Raw genomic sequence first — 22,102 nt, 5'->3', positions numbered from 1 at the left:
TATGGGGCCACATGTGAAGAAACCACATGTAGCCTCTATCAACTGAGAGGGATCCCCCGCAGACAGCCAGAAGGAAAAGGGGACCTCAGTCCTACAATCACAAGGAAATGAATCCTGCCTGTAATCTGTGCACCTGAAAGAGAACCCCAAGCCCCACATGAAAACCATAGCCCTGGTTGATTATCTTCACTTCAACCGAGTGAGACCCTGGGTAGAGAATCCAGCCATGCTGTGCACAGACTTCTGACGTATGGAAACTGTGAGAGAATAAATGTGTATTGCTTTAAGTTGCTAAGTTTGTGATAACTTCACAACAATGAAAAATTAATACACTGGATTTTGAAGACTTAGTACAAAAATGAAAATGCAACATCTCATTAATAATTTATTGATTCCATGTTGAGATTATAATATTTGGGATATACTGGGTTACATAAAATATATTATTAAGACTAATTTCAGCCCTGACCAGTTTGGCTCAGTGGATAGAGCATCGGCCTGCGGACTGAAAGGTCCCAGGTTCGATTCCAGTCAAAGACATGTACCTTGGTTGCGGGCACATCCCCAGTGGGGAGTGTGCAGGAGGTAGCTGATCGATGTTTCTCTCTCATCGATGTTTCTAACTCCCTATCCCTCTCCCTTCCTCTCTGTAAAAAATCAATAAAATATATTTTTTAAAAAAGACTAATTTCATAATGGGGGGATAAGGACACATATGTAATACCTTAATCAATAACGAAATTTTTAAAAAGACTAATTTCACCTGTTTTCTTCTTTTTAATGTTGCTATCAGAAAACTTTCAATTATATGTGTGGCTCGCATTATATCTATTGGACAGTGCTGCTCTAGAGGACTCAGAAGTTAGGTATATGACCTTGGGCAAGTCACTTCACCTCTCCAAGCCTTACATTTGTGTAATCCCTTCCTGACTTGTTTCTAATGAACAGAATGGGATAAAAATGATGGAATGTCACTTCCAGGATGAGGTTACAGGACATTACAGGGCTGGTTTTGATGAAGCCAATTGCCATGCTGGAAAGGCAAGGAAGTAAGGGCAACTTCCCACCAACATCCAGCTAGGAGCTAAGGGATGAAATTCAAATGCCCTCAAGAAACTGAAATTCTGTCAACAACCACATGAACTTGAAAGTGGATCCTTCTCCAGTCGAGGCTCAAATGAAACCCCAACCTTGGCCAGATTCTATCAGCGCACAAGCGGCGACCCAACAGGTAAAGCAGGGAGGATTCTGCCCACCTCCATCCTCTCCCCAAGCAAATCCTGGATAAAAGGGACAGCCAGGAACCCAGCTATCGGGGTCCAGGAATGTCCCTTGGGATGGCTGTCATTCCCTCATTGACTCCCCCCCTTCTTATCAGGCCCTGACTACAGATGGGGACCCTCAAGAAATGGAGGTGAGCCCTGGTCGGTGTTGCTCAGTGGTTAGAGTGTCAGTCTGCACACTGGAGGGTCATGGGTTTGATTCCCGTCAAGGGCATGTACCTAGGTTGCAGGTTTGCTCCCTGCCCCCTTCAGAGAGCATGTGGGAGGCAACCAGTCAATGTGTCTCTTTCACGTCAATGTTTCTCTCTCTCTCTCTCTCTCTCTCTCTCCCTCACTCTCTCCCTTCAACTCTCTCTGAAAAGCAAGGGGAAAAAATATCCTCAGGTGAGGATTAACAAAACAAAAAGACAAAAAAGAAAATGGAGGTGAATGAAGTGTTGTCCAATGGTAGAGACAGACCCTCCCCAAAGTATGACATCCCAACTGCTCAAGCAACATTTCCCCAAATGTGGAGCAATTTGAAATGACCTTTGGGTGTGCCGGGATGCAACGTGATCCAAAAATGACTCGGAGTGAGTCTCAGGTTAGAGGCGTGTGTCTTTAATCTTCACTTATTACAACCGAGAGCAGGCTTTACAGTCTTGGCAGGTGGCAGCATCTAGCTAGAATTTAATAACATTATTTAATACTGTTTAATCGGACATGATTTTAATGGAACATAGCGGTTTTCATTGCATTCGCTTTCATAATCACATTCTACTTGTGCCAAGTGATCCTGCTTATTCCGTTTATAGCAGTCACATCAAGTTTTTCTTTGGAAATTACTTATATACAAAAGTGAGTCCACTTAAGGAAAAGCATTCGATAAACAGGAGGACAGGCAGTACACCAAACGTCACGACGCTATTTTGCAGGCCTGGCGAACGTTGAGTAAGGGGGATGTGAACAGACATGTTCCGGAAACTGCTGGAACGTACACTCAGGGCTGGGGAGGGGCCAGGACCCCACACAGAGAGGCCTATCTGAATTGGGCATTTTAGGTGGAAGAAACTCGTACACAGAAATGTGAAGGTGGGTGTTAGGAAGGACAAGAAGCTCAGTGTGGTGGTGGTACGAAGAGGAGTCCGTTGAGGTTTGGCCATGGACCTTGATTCCCAGGAGGAAAAACCTGGTGGATGGCTACAGGGGAAGTCACCACGGATCGGTGTTTATCAGGAGTTTGGAACTGTCGCCAGCAGAGACAGTGCTGCTGGGTGGCAGGTCCCAGGCCCCGTCATCAGCCCTTCCTGCAGGGAACCTCATCCTGAGGTTCAGAGGCACAGATCCTAAACCAGAATTAGCCTGAGGAGAGAGAAGGAAAGGCTTAACCCCTCCCATAATAGGGCTCTGAGTTCTGGGCTTGATGGCCCATCCAGACCCATCAGCCCAGGCCTGGTGCCCCCCCCCCCCCTCACCCCTCACCCCCATCCCATCCTTCACAAGGGCAGACGGAAGCTCAAAGCAGTTCAGGGTTGTGGTCCAGGGGACAAGTTCGCCAAGAGAACCAAGGATCCCCAGTTCCTCCATCATTCTACCAGGACCCCTCACACCCCATCCACTTCCCCTTTAATGGCCACAGGCAGGCCCAGGCTTCTGGGAAGGTTCCCACTAAGCATGTTGACCTGGATGGTATCTTAGAGCTGGGCTCGGAGAGGGGAAGAGCCTGCCCAGCACACGGGACATACCTCTGACCGGGTTCCGGCAGTCCCGCCCGCAGGCACCGAGGCAGCAGCGGCTGCTGCCCCTGCAGTCTGCGTCCTTGTGGCACAGGTGCTGAATGGGGCTGAGGCAGTGCAGTCGGTCCTCGGGGCAGGTGCCCTGCTTCACTGCAACACAGGGGCCTGGGTGAGCCTGCCAGAGCCTGGCCCTGGGGCTTGGGGCTTGGGCGGTCAGCAAGGTGGAGAGGGACACTTACCTGTGACTCTACGGACGCACTGGCGGAAGCAACTTCTGTGGCAGCACTTCATCTTTGAGGGACACTGGCTGTCGTCCACGCACTGGTCAGGCACCGAATGGAGGCAGGGCCCATCGTCCGGTGGACACCCGCCATGTCTCTCTGGAAGAGAACCCCCCAGATACTGCGGCTGGAGGCAGACCAGAGTTCTGGAGTAAGGACTGACTGGGACTCACCAGCTCTGCATTCTCCTCCCTTTAGTTCTTGCCTGACCTTTGGCAAGTTATTAGTTGTATTTTGTTGATGGACTTGCTTTTATTTATTTATTTTTTATTTAGTTCTTTCGTAGAGGTATAATCGACATACATTATGTTAGCTTCAGATGTACAATGTAATGATTCAATATTTGTATACATTACAAAATGATCACCCCAATAGATCTAGTTAACATCTGTCACCATGCATTGTTAAAATTTTGTTCCTTATGATGAAAACTTTTAAGCTCTACTTTCTTAACAACTTTGAAAGATGCGATACAGGATTATGAACTGTAGATGCCGTGCCGCATGACATCCGCAGGACTTATTTGTTTTCTAACTGCAAGCTTGTGCCTTTGAATCCCCTTCACCCATTTCGCTCACCCTCCACCCCTCCACTCCCGGCAACCGGTCTGGTTCTCTGTATCTACGAGCTTGGTTTTCTTCGTTTTGTTTTGTGTTTTAGATTTCCCATGTAAGTTTTCGATTCCACGGCATTTGTCTTTCTCGGTCTATTTTACTCAGCATAATGCCCTCACGGTCCATCCACGTCACAAATGGCCGGCAACTTTTTAAAAATGTTTACTCCAAGCCTGTTTTCTGTTTATGACATGGGAAGCTGGACTCCCTCCTTCTGGGCAGGTTTGAGACTCAGATGACATAAAGGACGGGGGTGGAGGGGTGAAGTTCAAAATCTCCACCTGCGCTAACCAGGCTGCTCCTGGCCTGGCCCCTGCCCATCTCTCTGGCCTCATCCTCTTCACTCTTGTGGCTCCTGATCCATGCCAGTCCTCTGCTCTTTGCAGGGGCTCGCGTTGGCCATGCCTTCGCCTGCTGCTCTGTCCGACACCCATTCATCAGGTCTCAGCTGAAACACCACGTCCTCAGAAGACCCTGCCTCGCTGACCCTAGATGAACTCTGTCAGCCCACACACTCCCAGAGGCTCCTCCTTCAGTTCATGATTCTGTCTCTACTTGTCTGCCTCTCTCACTTGGCCGGCAGCTATGACAATAGACCCTCCTGCCCATTTTGCTCACCATTAGGCTGACGCACAGGCCTTGACACAAAACACGAGGGGTTTGGTGATGATTCGGAAGAAGGGTTTTGAAGGGAGACCCAGCATCGCAGGTGTGTGAGGTGTTGGCAGCCTGGCACATTGTCACACAGCCACCACCGGCCACATGGGCGCTGTGCTCGTCACTGCTGCCAGTGGCATTGTTCCAGGGATCTGTATCAGCTGGGTCGCTCAGCCAGTCCTCTGAACGGTTCTAGAATGTTTTGCCCTGGAGCTTACCTAGCCACTTTTCTCTTTAGGATTTTGGGCCATTTCCAGATTTCATGCAAAAGCTCGCAGCAATAGCTTCCTCCATGTAGAGGGAGGAAGCAAGGCCGGAAAGGGGCAGTGATTTCCCAGACCCACCTGGACTCTGAGTCCTCATCTCCCAGGGCAATGCTCCTTCTGTCCTGCCCACCCCTCTGCTCTGGCCACCGCTGGGCCCTGGGGGCAGGAGCTGGTCCCTGGCCTTCTAGCACCTGAGAAAAGGGTCAAGAGCCACCAGAGGCAGCTGGTTCCAGTGCTGTGACTTTTCCTGGTGTCCACCTTCCTCCTCCAGCCCTGACTGGGTGCTGGCTGCACACATAGTAGGCACCTTGCTCACACAGTGTGTGTTCAAAGTCAACTTCAGTTGAGTAATTGGGTTGGCTTAAATAGAATTGCCATTTCCTGCTGGATAAAGAGCAGCTTAGCTTTTGGGGGACCCCATACCCTGAGTAGCCTGTCCTTCCCAGGCTGGGGCTGGGAGGGGCCTTGGAAGACTCTCTGGGGTCCAGCCCTGGTCAGAGGGGTTCAGGCCGCAAGGAGCTGGGCCAAACCGAGCTGCCTGCCTTCTCAGCAGCTCCACTGGGTGGAGTGGGGTAGGTCAGGTCTAAGAGCTACGGAGAGCTTCTGGGGGAGGGCCAGGACCTAAGCCTTGAGGAAAGACAGACAGACAGGATGGGAGGTGAGAACTGGCATTTCAAGTGGGAGAACTGTGGCAGCAGCAGTGGAGGTGGGAATACGAACCTGGAGGGACAGTGTGAGAGGGTCTGGTGGGTTACACTCAAGTCTTCATCTGCCTTCCTAACCTTTCCTCCTGATCCAGGTTCCCTGCCCACAGACGTGTACCCAGAGACACGGTCATATACACACACTGACAGCCACACAGTACTGTCTTCGGGATGTGCTGACTCAGAGAATGAGAGTCCTACCCAATCACAGTGAAATATATATATTTATGCACACAGACATAGGTATACATACATAGTCAACTATGCAAAGTGGTTCTCAACCTTCCTAATGCTGAGACTCTTTAATACAGTTCCTCATGTTGTGGTAACCCCCAACCATAAAATTATTTTCATTGCTACTTCATAACCGTAATTTTGCTACTGTTATGAATCATAATGTAAATATCTGATATGCAGGATGTATTTTCATTGTTTGTGACCCACAGGTTGAGAACCACTGAAGCATAATTAGCTATGGGCTTAACCATATGGAATGCTGATATTCAACTTTTTAAAAAATATATATTTTATTGATTTTTTACAGAGAGGAAGGGAGAGGAATAGAGAGTTAGGAACATCGATGAGAGAAATATTGATCAGCTGCCTCCTGCACGCCTCCTACTGGAGATGTGCCCGCAACCAAGGTACATGCCCTTGACCGGAATCGAACCTGGGACCCTTCAGTCCGCAGGCCGATGCTCTATCCACTGAGTCAAACCAATTAGGGCTGATATTCAACTTTTTTGATCTACAAAAATAGCAACTTCATATGGTCTGACCTATTCATATATATATATATATATATATATATATATATATCCAATATATAGCTATATATGTAAGATAATTATATATGTACTAGTAGCCCGGTGCATGAAATTCGTGCACTGGGGTAGGGGGGGAAAGGGGCCCCTCAGTCTGGCCTTCACCCTCTCCAATCTGAGACCCCTCAGGGAATGTCCAACTACCTGTTTGTGCCCACACTTTTAACAGATAACAGCTCCATTGTTTCTTTCTTATGCTTAAAACCATTGGAATTAGTAGGTATTCAAAGTGTGTATACATTTTGGGGGGACACCCTGTATATCTCTAGTCAGCAGTGAAAGAAACCAACAGCAGATTTGGAACCCCCAGACAGGGAACCTTGCTCACTCTCCACATGTCTCCCCACTTCGCCCTCTCACTGTCATCTCACAGGCGCCCACCCTCAGCACCCAGAACACCCAGACACTCTCCAAAGGACGTGAGCGCATCAGAGGGGATGTGTGCACATCCTGTGGGGGTGTTAGGCATGCTGGGTTGATGGAAGTGCAGTGGAGAGGTGGGGGGAACTTGTGCACGCCTTGGTTTGCAACTGTTGCAGGCGTGGGAGGGTGACAGTGTGCTGGGGGATGTTCATATGCCAGGGGGGGATGTGCACACCGGAGGCCTCTGGCTTTGCAGATCCGCAAACCCCCGTGGTGCAGCCAGGAGGATGTCAGTCTGGCCCGCCATGGTGGCTGTCCCTGCGATCCTGCACCTTTTGGGCCAGGAGGCGGATCTTGCGCAGCCACTCCTGGGCGCTGATGGCCTGCAGGCGCTACTTCAGCTCAGCCTGCAGGCTCCACTTGGCGCGCTCACAGCTGTCACCACAGCCATGTGGGGAGTACAGGCTGCCCTCCCCCAGCCTGCCTCCCCTGTCCAGAGGCTCTCTGTGCTTCTCACCTGCCCAGAGTGACTGGGGCTGGACGGAAGCCAGGCGTCCTGCCCTGCCCAACCCCGGCCGATCTGCCCCTGTGCGAGCTGCCGCCCTGCCAGGAAGGGTCATTGATCAGGGTCCCGGGACCGCGGACACCCTCAAGCACTGCCCCCCGCCTGGCAGGGTCACAGATCCAGGCCCTGGGGCTGCAGACAGCCTCAAGTACTGCCCCCCGCCCGCCAGGTCACCGATCCAGGTCCCAGACCGCAGACAGCCTCAAGCACTGGCCCCCACCTGGCAGGGTCACAGATCTGGTCCCGGACTGCGGACAGCCTCAAGCACTGCCCTCCCCCCGCAGGGTAACAGATCCGGTCCCAGACCTCGGACAGCCTTGCCCACTGCCGCCTGCTTTCAGTATGCAAATTAGCCGCCATCTTGTTGCTTCAGGGTGGGTGTCCCCAATGGGATGCCTGGCCAGCCTGGATGAGGGGATGATGGCTGTTTGCAGCTGATCACACCCCCTTCATGGTGGTGGTCCTCACTGGGGTGCCTGGCCAGCCTGGGTGAGGGGATGATGGTTGTTTTCAGGCTGGCAGGCAATTAAAGCTCCCAACCTCTCCTTTTTTTCTTTTTTTCTTTTTTATTCTGGGATTTATTTACCTTCTATGGTTGCCACTGGAGCTGAGAGCCGGCTTTAGCTCTGATGCTCGGCTCCAGCTCTGAGACCTCGGCTGCTGAAAGCAGGTATCTGGGTTTGTTTGGGTTCTATAATTGTAACACTGTTGCGACCCTGCTGGCTGAAGCCCAGCTGGCTGAAAGCAGGTTTCTGGAGCCTGTTTAGCTTCTATATTTGCAACATTGTTTCTTAGAGTGCAAGCTCAGAGGCCGGCAGCGGCAGGCGGGGAACCTTGGCTTCCTCCATCACTGGAGCAAGCAAGCCTCCTGTTCGCTTCAGCTGCCTGGCTGCCAGCCGCCATCTTGGTTGGCAGTTAATTTGCATATCACCCTGATTCGCTAATGGGAAGCGTGTTGGAGGTACGGTTAATTACCATGTTTGTCTATTATTAGATAGGATAAACACAATCATGTGAACAAATACAGGGTGTTCCAAAAAATGTATATACACTTTGAATAATTATAAAGGCAGTGTTTATTAAAATACATTTCATTTTCAAAATGTAATAGAGCCCAGCTGGTGTGACTCAGTGGTTGAGCGCCAACCTATGAACCAGGAGGTCACGGTCAGGGCACATGCCTGGGTTGCTGACTCAATTCCCAGTGTGGGGTATGCAGGAGGCAACCAATCAATGATTCTCTCTCATCATTGATGTTTCTATTTCTCTCTCCTTCTCCCTTCCTCTCTGAAATCAATAGAAATATATTAATTTGTAAAAAGTAATAGAATCTACAGACATTGTATGTATACATTTTTGGGGGACACCCTGTATCTGTCCATATGAATAAATATACAGGCATACTGCCATAGATACATGCTTATACACATCAATACAGGGGAGGGAAAAGGTTTACAGTTGTTCTTATAGAAAAAATACAATAATTAATAAATAATAGTACAAGAATAAACTCTTTTTTGTGTACTCACAAATGCAAACTGACTTTTGCCCACCCCATACATATACACGGAAATTACACATACACCCAGACATGCAGTCATGTATATGTAAATATGTAGCATGGGTGTGAGCAGGGACACGAACATACACACACAGTCATGTGCACAACCATATGCAAAGAGCTACAGACACAGGTCTCTTCACACTACAATACGACCGTTGAAAACACTTGTTAGACACTTTGTGTCAGGGACTGTGCCCGGCCCTCTATGTCAGACACCCGGACGTATTTGAGTGTGTGTGGAGGGAATCTGATAAAAAGAGGTGGCTGTGCTTCCACGGAAAATAAACCAAGACATCCCTTCCCTCAACTCTGCTGCTTTCCTCCACTGTCTGAAATTCCAGAGAGCCAGGCAGAGATTCCATGGGGGGAAACCCGGGAACGACGCAGATGCGATGAACTGGGGGCCACCAACATGCGTTATTCCATTTACTCCTGAGAGAGAGGCATGAGACCTCATTTTACAAGGAGTAGGTTTGGGAGGCAAGTCTTCCTGATGACAAAGACCTGCCCTCAGCAGCCACCTTTGCCACTGACTCGGAGGCAGTCTTTATCCTTGGGCAAGTGGTTTCCCACTGAGCCTTGGTTTCCTCATCTGCAAAATGGGCATAAAAATAGTTGTGACCTCACAGCCTTGCAGTGAGAAGGAATGTGGTGATAGCACGTGACTCACAGCCAGCATGGGGTCTGGCCTGGGAACTTGCCAGCACGCTTCCCTCCTCAGCCTGGGAGTTCTGAACACTCTCCTCCCCAAACCAGCTCATCTCCAGGGATCCCTGCCTCTGAGGAAGGTATAAGTTAGGCCAGAGGGGTCCTGGCTGGTGTGGTTTAGTTGGTTGAGCATCGTCCCATGCACTGAAAGGTCACCAGTTTGATTCTTAGTCAGGGCACATGCCCAGGTTGGGGATGCAATCCTCAGTTGGGGTGTATACAGGAGGCAACCAATCAATATTTCTCTCACATCAATCTCTCTCTCTCTCTCTCTCTCTCTCTCTCTCTCTCTCCATCTTCCTTTCTTTTTTTAAAACAGTGGTCGCCAACTGGTGGTCCGCGGACCACTGGTGGTCCATGAGGTCCGAAAGGTTGGCAACTGCTGCTCTAAGAAATCAGTAAAAACATTTTTTTTTTTTCAGTTAGGCTAGAGGTGGCACAGAGGATGCAGGGAACTGATCCCCAGGGCCCGGTGGAGGAGGGGACCTGTCCCCTTTACTGTCCCCTTCCCAAGGCAGGGCCAGGGCTACAGGTGTATGTAGGTCAGAGTGTTCCAGCCCAGAAGGGTATGGAAGTGGAGGCCTCGCCCAGGTGAGGAGACACCTGTCTAACTACTCCAGCAGCCTGGCCTCCCTTACCTGGTGACAGGTCAGCCCCATACTTTTGGGGGGAGGCAGGAAGAAAAGAAGTAGGGCTAGAGCTTCCTCCCAACAGATCTAGAGCTAAAAAACAAAAACAAAAACACGTGCCCCTACTCAACTCAGGAGTCCCTTCCACAGATTGTGGGGCGGGGGGGGGGGGGGGGGGGGACGGGGAGACGGGGACGGAGGGGGCCTGAGAAAGAAGCCAGACCAGGCACAGCCTTGTTGGCCACAGAGGACGACAGGAAGGGTTCTCTCCCTGCCGTGTGGGCCCACAGACCCATACACCTATGTGGAGACCACCAGAGCAGAGCAGTACAGACAGAATTGTCTCCTGACCCGCAGAGGCACAAAAATACACATGTACACAGAGATGGGCATGCGTGCACCCAGAACCCCACACTTAGCTGTGTATCACGGACGAGCACAGAGAAACTGGCAGGAAGATGTTTACAGACATAGACACGGACAAGCTGATGGGCACAAACAGAACATGCCCACTGAGAAGTAGACATCCACAGCACACACACAGACACACACCGAGTTTCCTGCCTCCCCCAAAGCCTTAAGGCTCCCCAGAGAGGCAGAAACCACCTGGTACCTGGAGGAAAGGAACCCGCGCACACTCACCTCCCTTCCTCCTGCCCGAGACAGCGGGCAGCTGGCTCCCCAAAGCCAGGAGGCTCACCAGGAGGAGGAGGCTCCAGGCCCTCATATTTCTGCAGCAGCACCTAATAAGGTCAGGGCCCAGGGGCCCCTAAATTAACACCTGTGGCTCCAGGGAGGCTACAGCAGCTGAGTAAGGGAAGGAAGCTGAGGGGGTGTTGAGTGGCTGCTGGTGGCTGCCTCGTCCTGGCCCCACCCCTTGTCTGAAAGCCTCAATGCCAGGGTGCTTTTGCAAGAATGGATGATGGGTGTGGGCAGGACCTGGGTGTTGGGGCTAGGATCCAGGACTGCCTGTATGGCTGGCTTGGGCTGTGATCCTGAGCAAGTCTTGTTCCTCGTTGGGCCTCATTGCTGTCTCCTAAGCTCTCAGGAATCAGGGCCTTATAGTCTATGATCTGATGCTACTTTTTGAATTCTAGCATCCTCTTGGAGACTTCATTTAGAAGAATTTTATGAGGCTATTTCTTCTCTGATTTTGAAATACAACTGTATATTAAAGAAATGCTTTTTCAACTAAGATTATTTTCTAGACATTTTCCTGGGTGATGAAGTGTCCTCCAGTATCTTCATTTCTAATAGCAACATGGTATTTTGCAAGATTGATACGCCAACACACATATAATCAGTTCCCTTTCGTGGAACATACAGATTTCCATTTTTTTTCACTCTCATAAGTAAAGCTGTGACAACAATCTTTGTACATAGATTTTGAGTCAGATCTCTGACTATGTTCTTGGGGTAAGTTTGTCAAATTAGAAATGCAAGGCTAGTCAAACTTCCAGTTAAAAATAAATAGGGCTCCCTCTGCCACTTGCTGCTCTGTCAGTAAGGAGGGTAGGGGAGCCAAGCCCGGGTTTGAATAAAAGACTCTTTGCTTTTGCATCAGACACGGCTGGCTCTCTGGTGTGGTCTATTGGGGATCTTGAAATCTGGGCATAACATTTGGGGGCTCACTGGGATCCCCAAGACCATTGAGGGACCCCCTATCTGAAGAGTTTGACTGACCGCGGTAGGTGTCTGTGTTGTTGTGTGTTCTGTATCTGTCCTGTGTGAGCTCACTTCTGAAATCTGTAATTGCCCGTAACGGTCTAAGTGGACGCACTGGGGGATCACGGGCGGGAGGAGTCGGGGGACGCCCCGACCCTCCATCTGAAGGGGTGTAGTTTTGCTTCCACGGAGTCAGAAGGTCTGTAGGAACCCCTCAATCTGAGACAAGGCGGGTCGCTCCCACTGGTTGGTGCGCAGCCAGAGTCGAGCTTGCGGTTTTTGCTTCCATGGAGTTGGAAGACTGTATTTTCAAGCCCTTTAGTTGTTTGTGTTTGTGTTTTTTCGGTTTCATTTTGTGGACTTGCTGGACGGACGTTATGATGGACTCAGACTGCTCCCTTGGGTATTGTGGTTGATCATTTCAAAGAGATCAGGGGAGGCTATAGAGCTCCCTCAGGAATTGGGAAATTGTTAGGAATTAAATGGATTGTTTAAACTCTGGAAAAAAATAAATAAATAAATAGGACCTGGCTTTGTAAGGCACAACATGATGACTATAGTTAATAATCGTGTATTGAATATTTGACAGTTGCTATGAGAGTAGACCTTAAAAGATCTCATCACAGAAAAAAATTGTAATCATGTGTGGTGACGGAAGTTAACTAGATTTATTGTGGCAAACATTTTGCAATATATACAAATACTGAATCATTATGTTGTACACCTTATATGTCAATTATACCTCAATTAAAAAAGAACCAAACCCCAGAAACGATCAAGCAAACAAACGGAAATGCAATGTCAAAGGGCGGGGCAGTTTTTCAGGCTTTGAATATCCTGAAATTGCATCTCGGAAAACCCACACCGGAAGTAAGTGAAAAGTATGGCGATAACCAAAGGGTGAGGGGAGGTAGGAGAGAGTAAAGGGGGGCTAATGGGCGTATGCAGACCACTTGTACTTCTTCTTTTGCCTGCTTCTGTACTTTGCCCATTTTTATTGAGGAACCTTTATTTTTACTATGGAATTTTAAGAGCTGTTTATACATTAAGGATACCACTAACTTGTCGTGCACAAGGAGCAGTATGGGAAGGTGGTTAGCAGATGTAAGCTGAAGTCAGGCAGACTTGGCTTTGAATAAGTGCCCCCAGTTTGAGCTCTGTGACTTTGAACAAGTTACTTAACTTTTCTAAACATGTTTGCTCTTCTATAAAATAAAAATAATAAAATAGAGATAATATTTATTTTATAGGATGGTTTTGAGAATTGAATGAGAGGAGCTTGATAAATGTGTAATCCTATCCTCTTTTTTTCCTTTGTACCAATGTTTTCAGTTTTGGGGTAGTTAGTTCAGTCTTTTCATTCGTATTTTCTCCCTTTGTTTTTATGCTGTAAAGTCGTTTTTACTCTAATGCCAGAGAATTATTCACTATACTTATAATTCTTTTGTGATTTTTTTTTCTTCTAGAGAGAGAGAATCATAGATGTGAGAGTGAAACATCAATTGGCTGCCTCCTGCACACCACCTACCAGGAATCGAGTTCATAACCTGGACATGTGCCCTGAACTGGGAATTGAACTGGTAACCTTTCAGTGCACCCGCCAATGCCCAAACAACTGAGCCACACCAGCTGGGCTCTCTTGTGATTTTGAAAAACATGTTAATTCTTTAATCCAGCCCAAATTTATTTGGGCATGGGGTGTGAGACAGGGAAATGTCTTTTTTCTAAGTTATTAAGCAATTGTCCTAGTATCATTTAATAAATAATTCAAACTTTTGCCATTGGTTGGGAATCACAGCTTTATCAAAAGCTAAAGTTGTGTATGTTCCCCCATGTCCCGCATAGTTCAGGGTTCAAGATCTGGAAGAGGGGCCGCATGCAAATGAAAGAGATGAGACAAGAAATAATTTGGAAATTGGGGGGCCAGGCGAGAGCCCGTCCCAAAAGGATGAACTCCACTGGTGCTCAGGCCTTGCCATCCTTTTATTGAGTTTGGGACACACCTATAGCCCTTAGGCTGGCAAGTTCCAGTAACAGGCAGGCTATCTTATCAGTAAGGATTTACATGACTATCTGGTGGGGAGGTTGCTTCAGCTACCATTGTCTCGACTAAACAGTGGGTGCATAGCCCTGACCTTTGCCAGGGCTTCAAAAGTCACCAGCATTCCGGGCTTCTTGTCCACACCTCTCTGCTAGAGAAGACAATAGGCGGTTTCCTACAAAAGTCTTCTATGTAATGGACTGATTCTGGGTTTTCTGTTCTCTTTTTGACTATTTATTCTCCTGCCTGTACTGCTTGTAATTGTTGCAGCTTCACAATACATTTTAGTGACTGACCGTGTCCTGTTACCTTCATTAATCCGCATTTTCAATCATCCATGTCACAAGTATTTCATTCTCCCATATTAACCTTAAAATCATTTCTTAAATTCCCAAAATAAATCTTGTTTTTTGTAAAAAAAAAAAATTATCATAAATTTTTAAAAAATACACAAAAGAACAGTAAATACTTTTAGGAAGCCCCATATACCCTTCACCCAAATTCAACAATTAACATTTTCCCAGGCTTAATTAAGATATAATTGACATATAACATTGTGTAAGTTTAAGGTGTGCAGTGTAATGCTTTGATGCACGTATGTATTATGAAATACTTACCATAGTAAGTTAGGTAACACTTGCCTCATCTCACACAATTACCATTTTATTGTTGTTGTCATGGTGAGAGCATTAAAGATGTACTCTGAGCAGCCTTCAAGTAGACAATCCAGTATTGATGGTTGTAGTCACCATGCTCGACATTAGATCCTTGGGACTTATTCATCTTATAACTGAGAGTCTCAAAAATTAACATTTTACAACACTTCCTCCATGTATATTCCTACCCCTTTTTTGGCTGAAATACTTTCAAATAAATCCAATGTGTCTTACATTTTACCCTTAAATATTTCAATATGAATCTCAAAGAAATAAGGACATTTTCTCACATAATCAGCATGTTTTCATCACACCTAACAAAATCAGCAGTGATGTCTACCACATCATATTCTCCTAGTATTCTATTTTCCCGATTGTTTCCAAAATGACATTGTTCAGTTGGTGTGTTTGAGTCGGAATCCAAACAAGGTGCACACATTGCGTTGGTTGTAATGTCTTGTACATTTCTTTAATCTAAAACATTCCCTCCGATCCGACTTCTCTTCCTTCCCTTCCCTCTCCTCCTTCTTCATGCTATTTACTTGTTGAAGAAAAAAAGATGAATTGTTCCCTACAATGTTCCACATTACTTCCCTGTGATATCTTTCAACTTCCTTCTCTATTAGCTCTAGAGGCTCGGTGAGGTTCCAGTTCAACTACCTTGGCACAAACATGTTACAGGTGTGCCTTCTTCTTGCATCACCTCAGGGGAAACATGGGTTTCCCACCCACTTTTAGTGTGGCGAAGAGAGATGAATGCCTTTTAGGAGGTATCCCCTCATGCCCCCATTGTAAAGTTATGCTTTCCTACTTATAAACAGCAAGTAAACTGTGGGGTGATGATGGCCCCCTGTAAATAGCCGGTCCCAGTCAAACTTTCATCTAATGATTTTTGTTATTTTATTGTTGACAGTATTACAGATGTCTCCAATTTTCTCCCTTTTTGCCCCCCTCCACCAAACCCCACCCCACCTAGACCTTCCCCATGCTATTGTCTGTGTCCATGAGTTATGCATATGTGCATATATGTTCTTTGGTTAATCTCTATTCCCACCTTCCCTAATGATTTGGAAGCCATGGATGATCATTGCCTGAATCAGTGATTTCATTAGTGGACACAAAACCCACCAGGTGTTTGTTTTGATTTTATTGAAGGTGTAAATTATGTTGGCCAAGATGGACATCTTTACCTTGTGGAAGTTTCCTATTTCAAGAACCTTTGAAACCTTTTAAAAATTATCCTATATAATAAAAGCCTAATATGCTAAGCGTCCGGTCGTCCAGTCATCCATTCAACCAATCAAAGCGTAATATGTTAATGATATGCTAAGGCCACTCAACCGCTTGCTCTAATGTGCACTGACCACCAGGGGGCAGAAATTCTGACTGGTAGGTTAGCTTGCTGCTGGGATCCGGCCAATTGGGACTGAGTAAGATGGGCTGGACACACCCTGGAGCCCTCCCGCGGTCCCTCCCCTGCTGGCCAACCTCTTGCATCCCTTCCCGGCCCCAATAATGCACCAGTGGGGTCCCTCGGTCTGGCCTGCACCCTCTTGCAATCCGGGACCACTCCGGGGATGTCGAAGTGTTGGTTTCGGCCCGATCCTGCAGGCCAGGCCAGGGACCCCACTGGTGCAGGATTTCGTGCACCAGGCCTCTAGTGGAAAATAAAACTTGAAACTATTACATATAAAACAGTCAGAGAGCTGACTCTCTTATCCACCTGCTCTCCCCCTTGTCCAATTTGATCAAAGTTTTATTATTTCTACATTTTCACAGAAGATCATGTTTACATACTATTTATTCCACTTTTGCTTTGGAGCTAGTTCTGATTTCAAATTGTTCAGTGCTCAATGATAGTCATTTTGCTAATTTCCACAAACGTTTCTGTCTTTCATTCTTTCCTTTTTATGCATGACAATGCATACTTTTAAATGATTATCAATCACTACACCAAGCATGTAACAAGTTCTTGAATTCTATCATCTAGTAATTTTGATTAAGAGATACTAAAAGCAGCCCAAACAATTATATTCATTGTTCTAACCCTTAGCCAGAAAGGACTATTTTAAGTCTGGCTACTGTTCTACACAGGCTACAGATAATTATTTACTACTTTTTTTGTTGGTGGTGGTGCCCTGACTGGGTATCAAACCCCAAACCTTTCAGTGTATAGGCCGACACTCATACCAACTGAGCCACACCAGTCAAGGCTATTTACTGCTTTTTCATGGACAAAGCCCCTGACCTTCAAGAAAGCTTTAGGGGGAAAACTTTTTTTATCTCTTTCTTTAAAAATTGGGTGTTTTTTAAAAATTATATCTAAGAGAGAAAAAGCAGCAATGTATATATTATTGTTGATTTATGTTTATATATTATTAATATTCTATATAATAAAGAGCTAATATGCAAATGGTTGTCACGCACTCATGCTATCATGTCATAATGGCTCAGGCACTCAACAATGGGGAGAGAGGAATGGGGAGCAGCCAGGCACAAATGACCTCACGAGAGAGGAATGGGGACAAACCAGGCACAAGTGAGCTAACGAGAGGGGAATGGGGACAAGCCAGGCTGTGGCCTGGGAGAGGGACAAGCCGCCTGCCCTGCAGTCCCGGGTGCCAACGACCGTGCCCAGGTCCAGAAGAGGGAAAAGCTGCATGCCCTGTGGTCCCGGGCACCTGCGGCAGCAGCCCAGGCAAAGACACCCACCACGGTCCCCTGTGGCTGCAGCCGGCCTGGGCAAAGCCAGACCAGGTCCTGGGTGCCTGTGGCCAGCCAGAGGAGGGAATCCTGGGTCTTGGGTGTGGGGCAAGGGCACAATAATTCTCTCTCATCAGTTCAGAAGGGGAGCAGTTAGGGGAGATCAGGCCAGTAGGGGAGCAATTAGGGGCAATCAAGCAGGCAGGAAGAGGAGTTAGGGGCGATTAGGCAGGCAGGCAGGCAGGCGAGTGGTTAGGATCCAGCAGTCCTGGGTTGTGAGAGACAGTCAGACATCCCCCGAGGGATCTCAGATTGGAGAGGGTGCAGACTGGGCTGAGGGACCCCCCCCCCCCACAGTGAACGAATTTCATGCACCAGGCCTCAATATATATATATTACTTGAGTTAAAAGGCATAGGAAAACAATGTATACCTATTAAATTTCTAAGAAACATGAGGTGAAAAGATGAAATCTTTTGCCCTAGCTGGTTTGGCTCAGTGGATAGAGTGTTAGCCTGCAGACTGAATGATCCTGGGTTCAATCCCAGTCAAGGGCACAATAAATCTCTCTCATCATTGATGTTTCTCTCTCTCCCTTCCTCTCAGAAATCAATAAAAATATATTTTCAAAAAAGATAAAATCTTTTTATAAGCTCTAAGTTTGTACAAAGAATCTAGATTTGCTATTCTCCAAAAGTAAAAGACCTGTTATATAATAGACAGAAATAACTTAATGCCTTTTCAGAGGACTATAACTCAAGTTTTGCAAAAGTTTCCTATTCCATGGAGACATCTAAAATGCCAATCCGTGGAAAGGTGCTTCTGTCTTCATGCCCTCTCCATTTACGAAGTAGTTTTCATGGATTCATGCTCAGATGTCACAGGCAAAGGCCAAGAGGTTAGCCAGGACCTCAGTCTTGCTTTGTGGGAAGTAGGTCTGAAGGATGGTCACCCTCTCCTGGGTGTCCTTCACTTCCATGCTGCAATTCTGGGGATTCCAGAGCCTCGGCTTCCTTGGGCTTGAACTCCAGCTCCCTCTGCAGGCCGTACTGTGCAATTTCAGCCTGAGCCTCTGACCTGCTTCAGCCTCAGTTCATTTCATTTCTGACCTCCTACACCTTTTCCGCAAACGTTTCTTGTTGAATCAACCTTGCCCATTACCAGCATAGTGTGGATATTCCTTCATACCTTTCCTCTTTTTCATCAATAAGTACAGGCATATATGGGAGTTTCACGTGTTTCTCCTGAAATACCAAAACACAGATACCGCTCTCCAACGTGTTTTCTTCTACTGGTTAGATTTTATGGACATCTCCAGAAGCCAATACACAGAGATCTAGTGATAGCTGTTCTTTTTCTAAGATATTTATAAATATAGTAGGATACATCAGACCTTATGAGTTTTTTGGTGAAGCAATATTTATTTTCTTTGCCTTCTCCCTCCTATCCCACCTCTTTATCCTCCCATCAACCACTCAGGAACCTATGTTGGTACTATGATGTGCAGTCTCCTTACTATAACCATAGCTATTTATGTAATGTAACCATATTAAAAACATACTCTCACTATGTGCAAGCATCTGATTTTAGACCCTCTATCCTATTTCATTTGCATATTTACCTATCATTGTTCTAATAGCACTTTATTGTAACTACTACAGCTTTAAAAGAAACCTTGAGAGCTGCTATATTAATGTCTTATGAAATTGTTCTTATTCAAGAGTATCTTGGCTATATTGCCTTTTGCATGTTTTTGTGTACATTTTAGAATCATACTGCCAAGTCTTGGCTTACTTTTACAAAAACCTTTCTGGGGGTTTAGTTGGGATTGCATTGAATCTAAAAATCAGTTTGAAGGGAACTGGCATCTTTATCATATTAAATCTTCCAATCCATGAGCATGGTATACTTCTCTAATTGGGAGTGTTAAAAAAAAGTCTCTTACTAACATTTTATAATTTTCTCTATAGCTGTCTTGCACAGAATGTATTAATTTATTTATAAGCTCCTTGTGTTTTTATGATTGTTAAAATCATTAAAATTTCATTTACTGGTTTACTACCCAATAACTAGTCTATTTTCTTCTCTGTCTCAGTTGAATTCAACTCAGTCATATCTACATTTCAGGTTCTGTCCCTGGTAACACCCAACTTCTGGGTATTAGTTTCTATTACTCTCAAGTTTGGTAGCTATGACAAAATACCAACTCAGACTAGCTTAGGCAGAAAGCTAGTTTATTGGGTCATAACCCAACTGTGGGAAGAGTATGGGATGAGCTGCTCTTAAGAAAAAGGGGCATGAAAGATGGGCTGGTGCCTTCTGAATCCTCTCTTACCACTTTCTCTCTGCTTCTATTAGTGTATTAATTAGGTTCATTTTTCTCCCACAACTGAACTCCTCCCAGGCTGGAACCATCTCCTGGAGTTCCCGGGCTCATATCTAGCATGTTAATTAAAAGAAGGGGCTTCCCTCCTCCCCTTAATGTCCATTCAAGTAATGAACTTCAATATACCTAAACTTCAATAGAGCCACACAAACACACACATCCTTACTTTCATGATTAGCAGTCCCCATTAGACTCTTAAGCTGATGATACAAGAATTCTTCAAGAGAAATAGGGTGCTCTTCTCAGAAGGAGGAAAGCACAGTAGATGCCCACCTTATAGATGATTTCTATTTTCTCCCTGTTACTTTTCTGGGTGTTTTCTTCTTATTGTGATTTCTAGGCATCATCCCCTTCCACCTCTAGACTTCCACCTTTCTTTTTACTTTTTTGGTGCGTTTCAGAGACTACCCGTGAAATGGCAAAGTGCAGTGATTAGCCATTAGACTTTTAAGGAAAATTTGCTTTTTGAGGGTTGTTGTTTTGTTTTCAAAGCCTGGGGAGAATGGAAGAGAAGCCCAGCTTGATGCTGGCAGGTAAACTGTTTGGGTGGACCTGCTAGGATCAGGGAGTAATGGGAGAAGGCCTCGGTTCTGAAATCGGAACACAGGACCACTGACTTGCTGAATGACCTTGGGTGATTTCTGTCTTTTCTCTGGGCTTCATATCTTTTCTAAATATAAAGGATTTGGTGGTGATGGTGTCCCCATGAGAAAGTAGGACAGTTCTTGACACTATCATAGGTGATGTAACACAGTGGCTGCCATTTCCCTCTGTGAATAGTCTTTGGGGAAAGCCCAAGGTCCCTCCCAGGCTGGGGGTGGATAGTTCCTGGTAGAAACACAAAAATGTAGGTCCTGTCCCTTGTAAAACCACAGACCCGCCCTTGGCACCAGGCCAAGTGGTGGCTACATAAATTAGGCTTGGCCTCAGCCCTTAGCCACACACCCTCCTGACAACATGAGACCCAGCAGCTTCTTGGTTCTGGCGGTTCTCCTCGTCCTCGGCATGCTGGTGGGACAGGCAGCTGTCAGTGGAGGTGAGTGGACAAGTGGCCCAGCTGGGGCTGGGTTGGGTTGAGGAGAGGCTGTCAGGGGCAACCTGGGTGCTGACAGGAAGCACTTCTGGAGCAACAGGCAGGGCTTAGGCCTTTACTTCAGCCTCTGGTCACTTCCATTGTATCCAGATAAAGTAGGAAGTTGTCTAGCTTTTCACCCCAGGACTGAGATAGGAAGAAGTGTTGTTATGTGGCCTTGGCCTTAGACGTTGGGACTTCTGCAGAATGAAGTGAGGAGTCCCGGGAATCTGGGCCCTGGGTGTAGGGTCTGTCTCCTGTCTGTCTGCCCTGTAAAATCACCTGAGACTAATCAGTCCTCTAAGAGGAGGTTAAGAACCTGCAAGGCCTCAGAAAGCATGTAATTTGAAGAAGACCACCATTTTACTAAGGAGGACACTGAGACGTAGAGAGGGTGAGGAATTGTCAAGGCAATCTCCAGAGCCAGGAGGAGCTCAGGTCTCCTGGCCGGTGTCTTGGAGCTCTTCTCCCCTCAGAAGTGACAATGTATCCTTCTCACTTCTTGGAGTCACTCCAGTCTGGCATCGCCTCCTGAGCACCGGACTTGGAATGGAGGGATGGCAAGCTGTGGTCCTGTAGACCCTTCCACAAAGCTCGGGGAATAGCCTTCCAAGAGCACAAAACCGAGTTAGCCTTGGTGATCCTCCTCCACCTCAGGTCATAATTTGGGGGACACTGGAGTGAGCAGTGACTGGACCAAGAAGAAAGACAAGATAGTTGAAAGAGGGAGATGGTGTCTAACTATGGGTACATTTCTTCTTTCAACAGTTCCTTATAGAGGTCAAGAAGCTGACCAAGTTCTGGCCAAAGGACAAGTTACACGTCCAGGCATGGGGCATGGTCCAGTCAAAGTTCCATCAAAGCCTGGCTCCTGCCCCAGGATTCAGATGCAGTGCGCCATGATGAATCCCCCTAACGCCTGTATGAGGGACTCTCAATGCACCGGGAAAAAGAAGTGCTGTATGGGCTCTTGTGGAAGAGTCTGTATGAAGCCCATGTGGAATAAGAACTGAATGGAGGAAGAGGTAACTCCCGAGGGCACAGAGAAAGCTGGGCGGTGGGAAATGATCCTTGGTTCTTGAGAGGGAGGATACTGGAAGGCGATGGGGAAACTGAGGGGTCTCAGAGGCTGTAACTGGGCTTCTTAGACGAGTGACATGTGGACTTGACCCTATCTCTCACTGCCTCTGAGTGCTTTGACCTGCTGACTCATAGCTCTGGTTCTCCTCTCGCCTACCAGGTGGAGCCTGCTCTTGCTGCACCGGTGAAGACCCAGGACTGCAGTCCCTGGTCCCTACAGCATTTGAATGCCTTTCTCACATGGCTCATTCTTCCTCTCATCGAGGTTGCCTAAACCTGGGCTGCTTCTCTCAGTGATTTCCTAATAAAAGACTGCTTTCTACTCCA

General features: G+C 46.9%; 2 protein-coding genes across 2 annotated transcripts; one reads left to right on the top strand and one right to left on the bottom strand.

Moving 5' to 3' along the window:
- Nucleotides 1–390: 390 nt before the first annotated feature.
- WFDC5 (WAP four-disulfide core domain 5) lies at nucleotides 391–11,032 on the bottom strand. Its single transcript, XM_070421612.1, has 4 exons — nucleotides 10,816–11,032; nucleotides 3,238–3,378; nucleotides 3,008–3,148; nucleotides 391–2,624 (listed from the first exon to the last, which is right to left on the bottom strand). Exons 1-4 carry the CDS (start codon nucleotides 10,898–10,900, stop codon nucleotides 2,620–2,622), a joined length of 372 nt encoding a protein of 123 aa, XP_070277713.1. The 5' UTR covers nucleotides 10,901–11,032; the 3' UTR covers nucleotides 391–2,619.
- A 9,520-nt stretch (nucleotides 11,033–20,552) lies between these two features.
- On the top strand, nucleotides 20,553–22,102 carry PI3 (peptidase inhibitor 3). Its single transcript, XM_070421611.1, has 3 exons — nucleotides 20,553–20,659; nucleotides 21,464–21,720; nucleotides 21,936–22,102. Exons 1-2 carry the CDS (start codon nucleotides 20,581–20,583, stop codon nucleotides 21,706–21,708), a joined length of 324 nt encoding a protein of 107 aa, XP_070277712.1. The 5' UTR covers nucleotides 20,553–20,580; the 3' UTR covers nucleotides 21,709–21,720; nucleotides 21,936–22,102.

Source organism: Myotis yumanensis, unplaced genomic scaffold, assembly GCF_028538775.1.
Source record: "Myotis yumanensis isolate MYYU_CA2020_CCGP unplaced genomic scaffold, mMyoYum1.0.hap1 SCAF_7, whole genome shotgun sequence".
Taxonomy (NCBI): domain Eukaryota; kingdom Metazoa; phylum Chordata; class Mammalia; order Chiroptera; family Vespertilionidae; genus Myotis; species Myotis yumanensis.
Note: the sequence above shows the minus strand (reverse complement) of the source record. Positions and strands in the feature narration are given on the sequence as shown.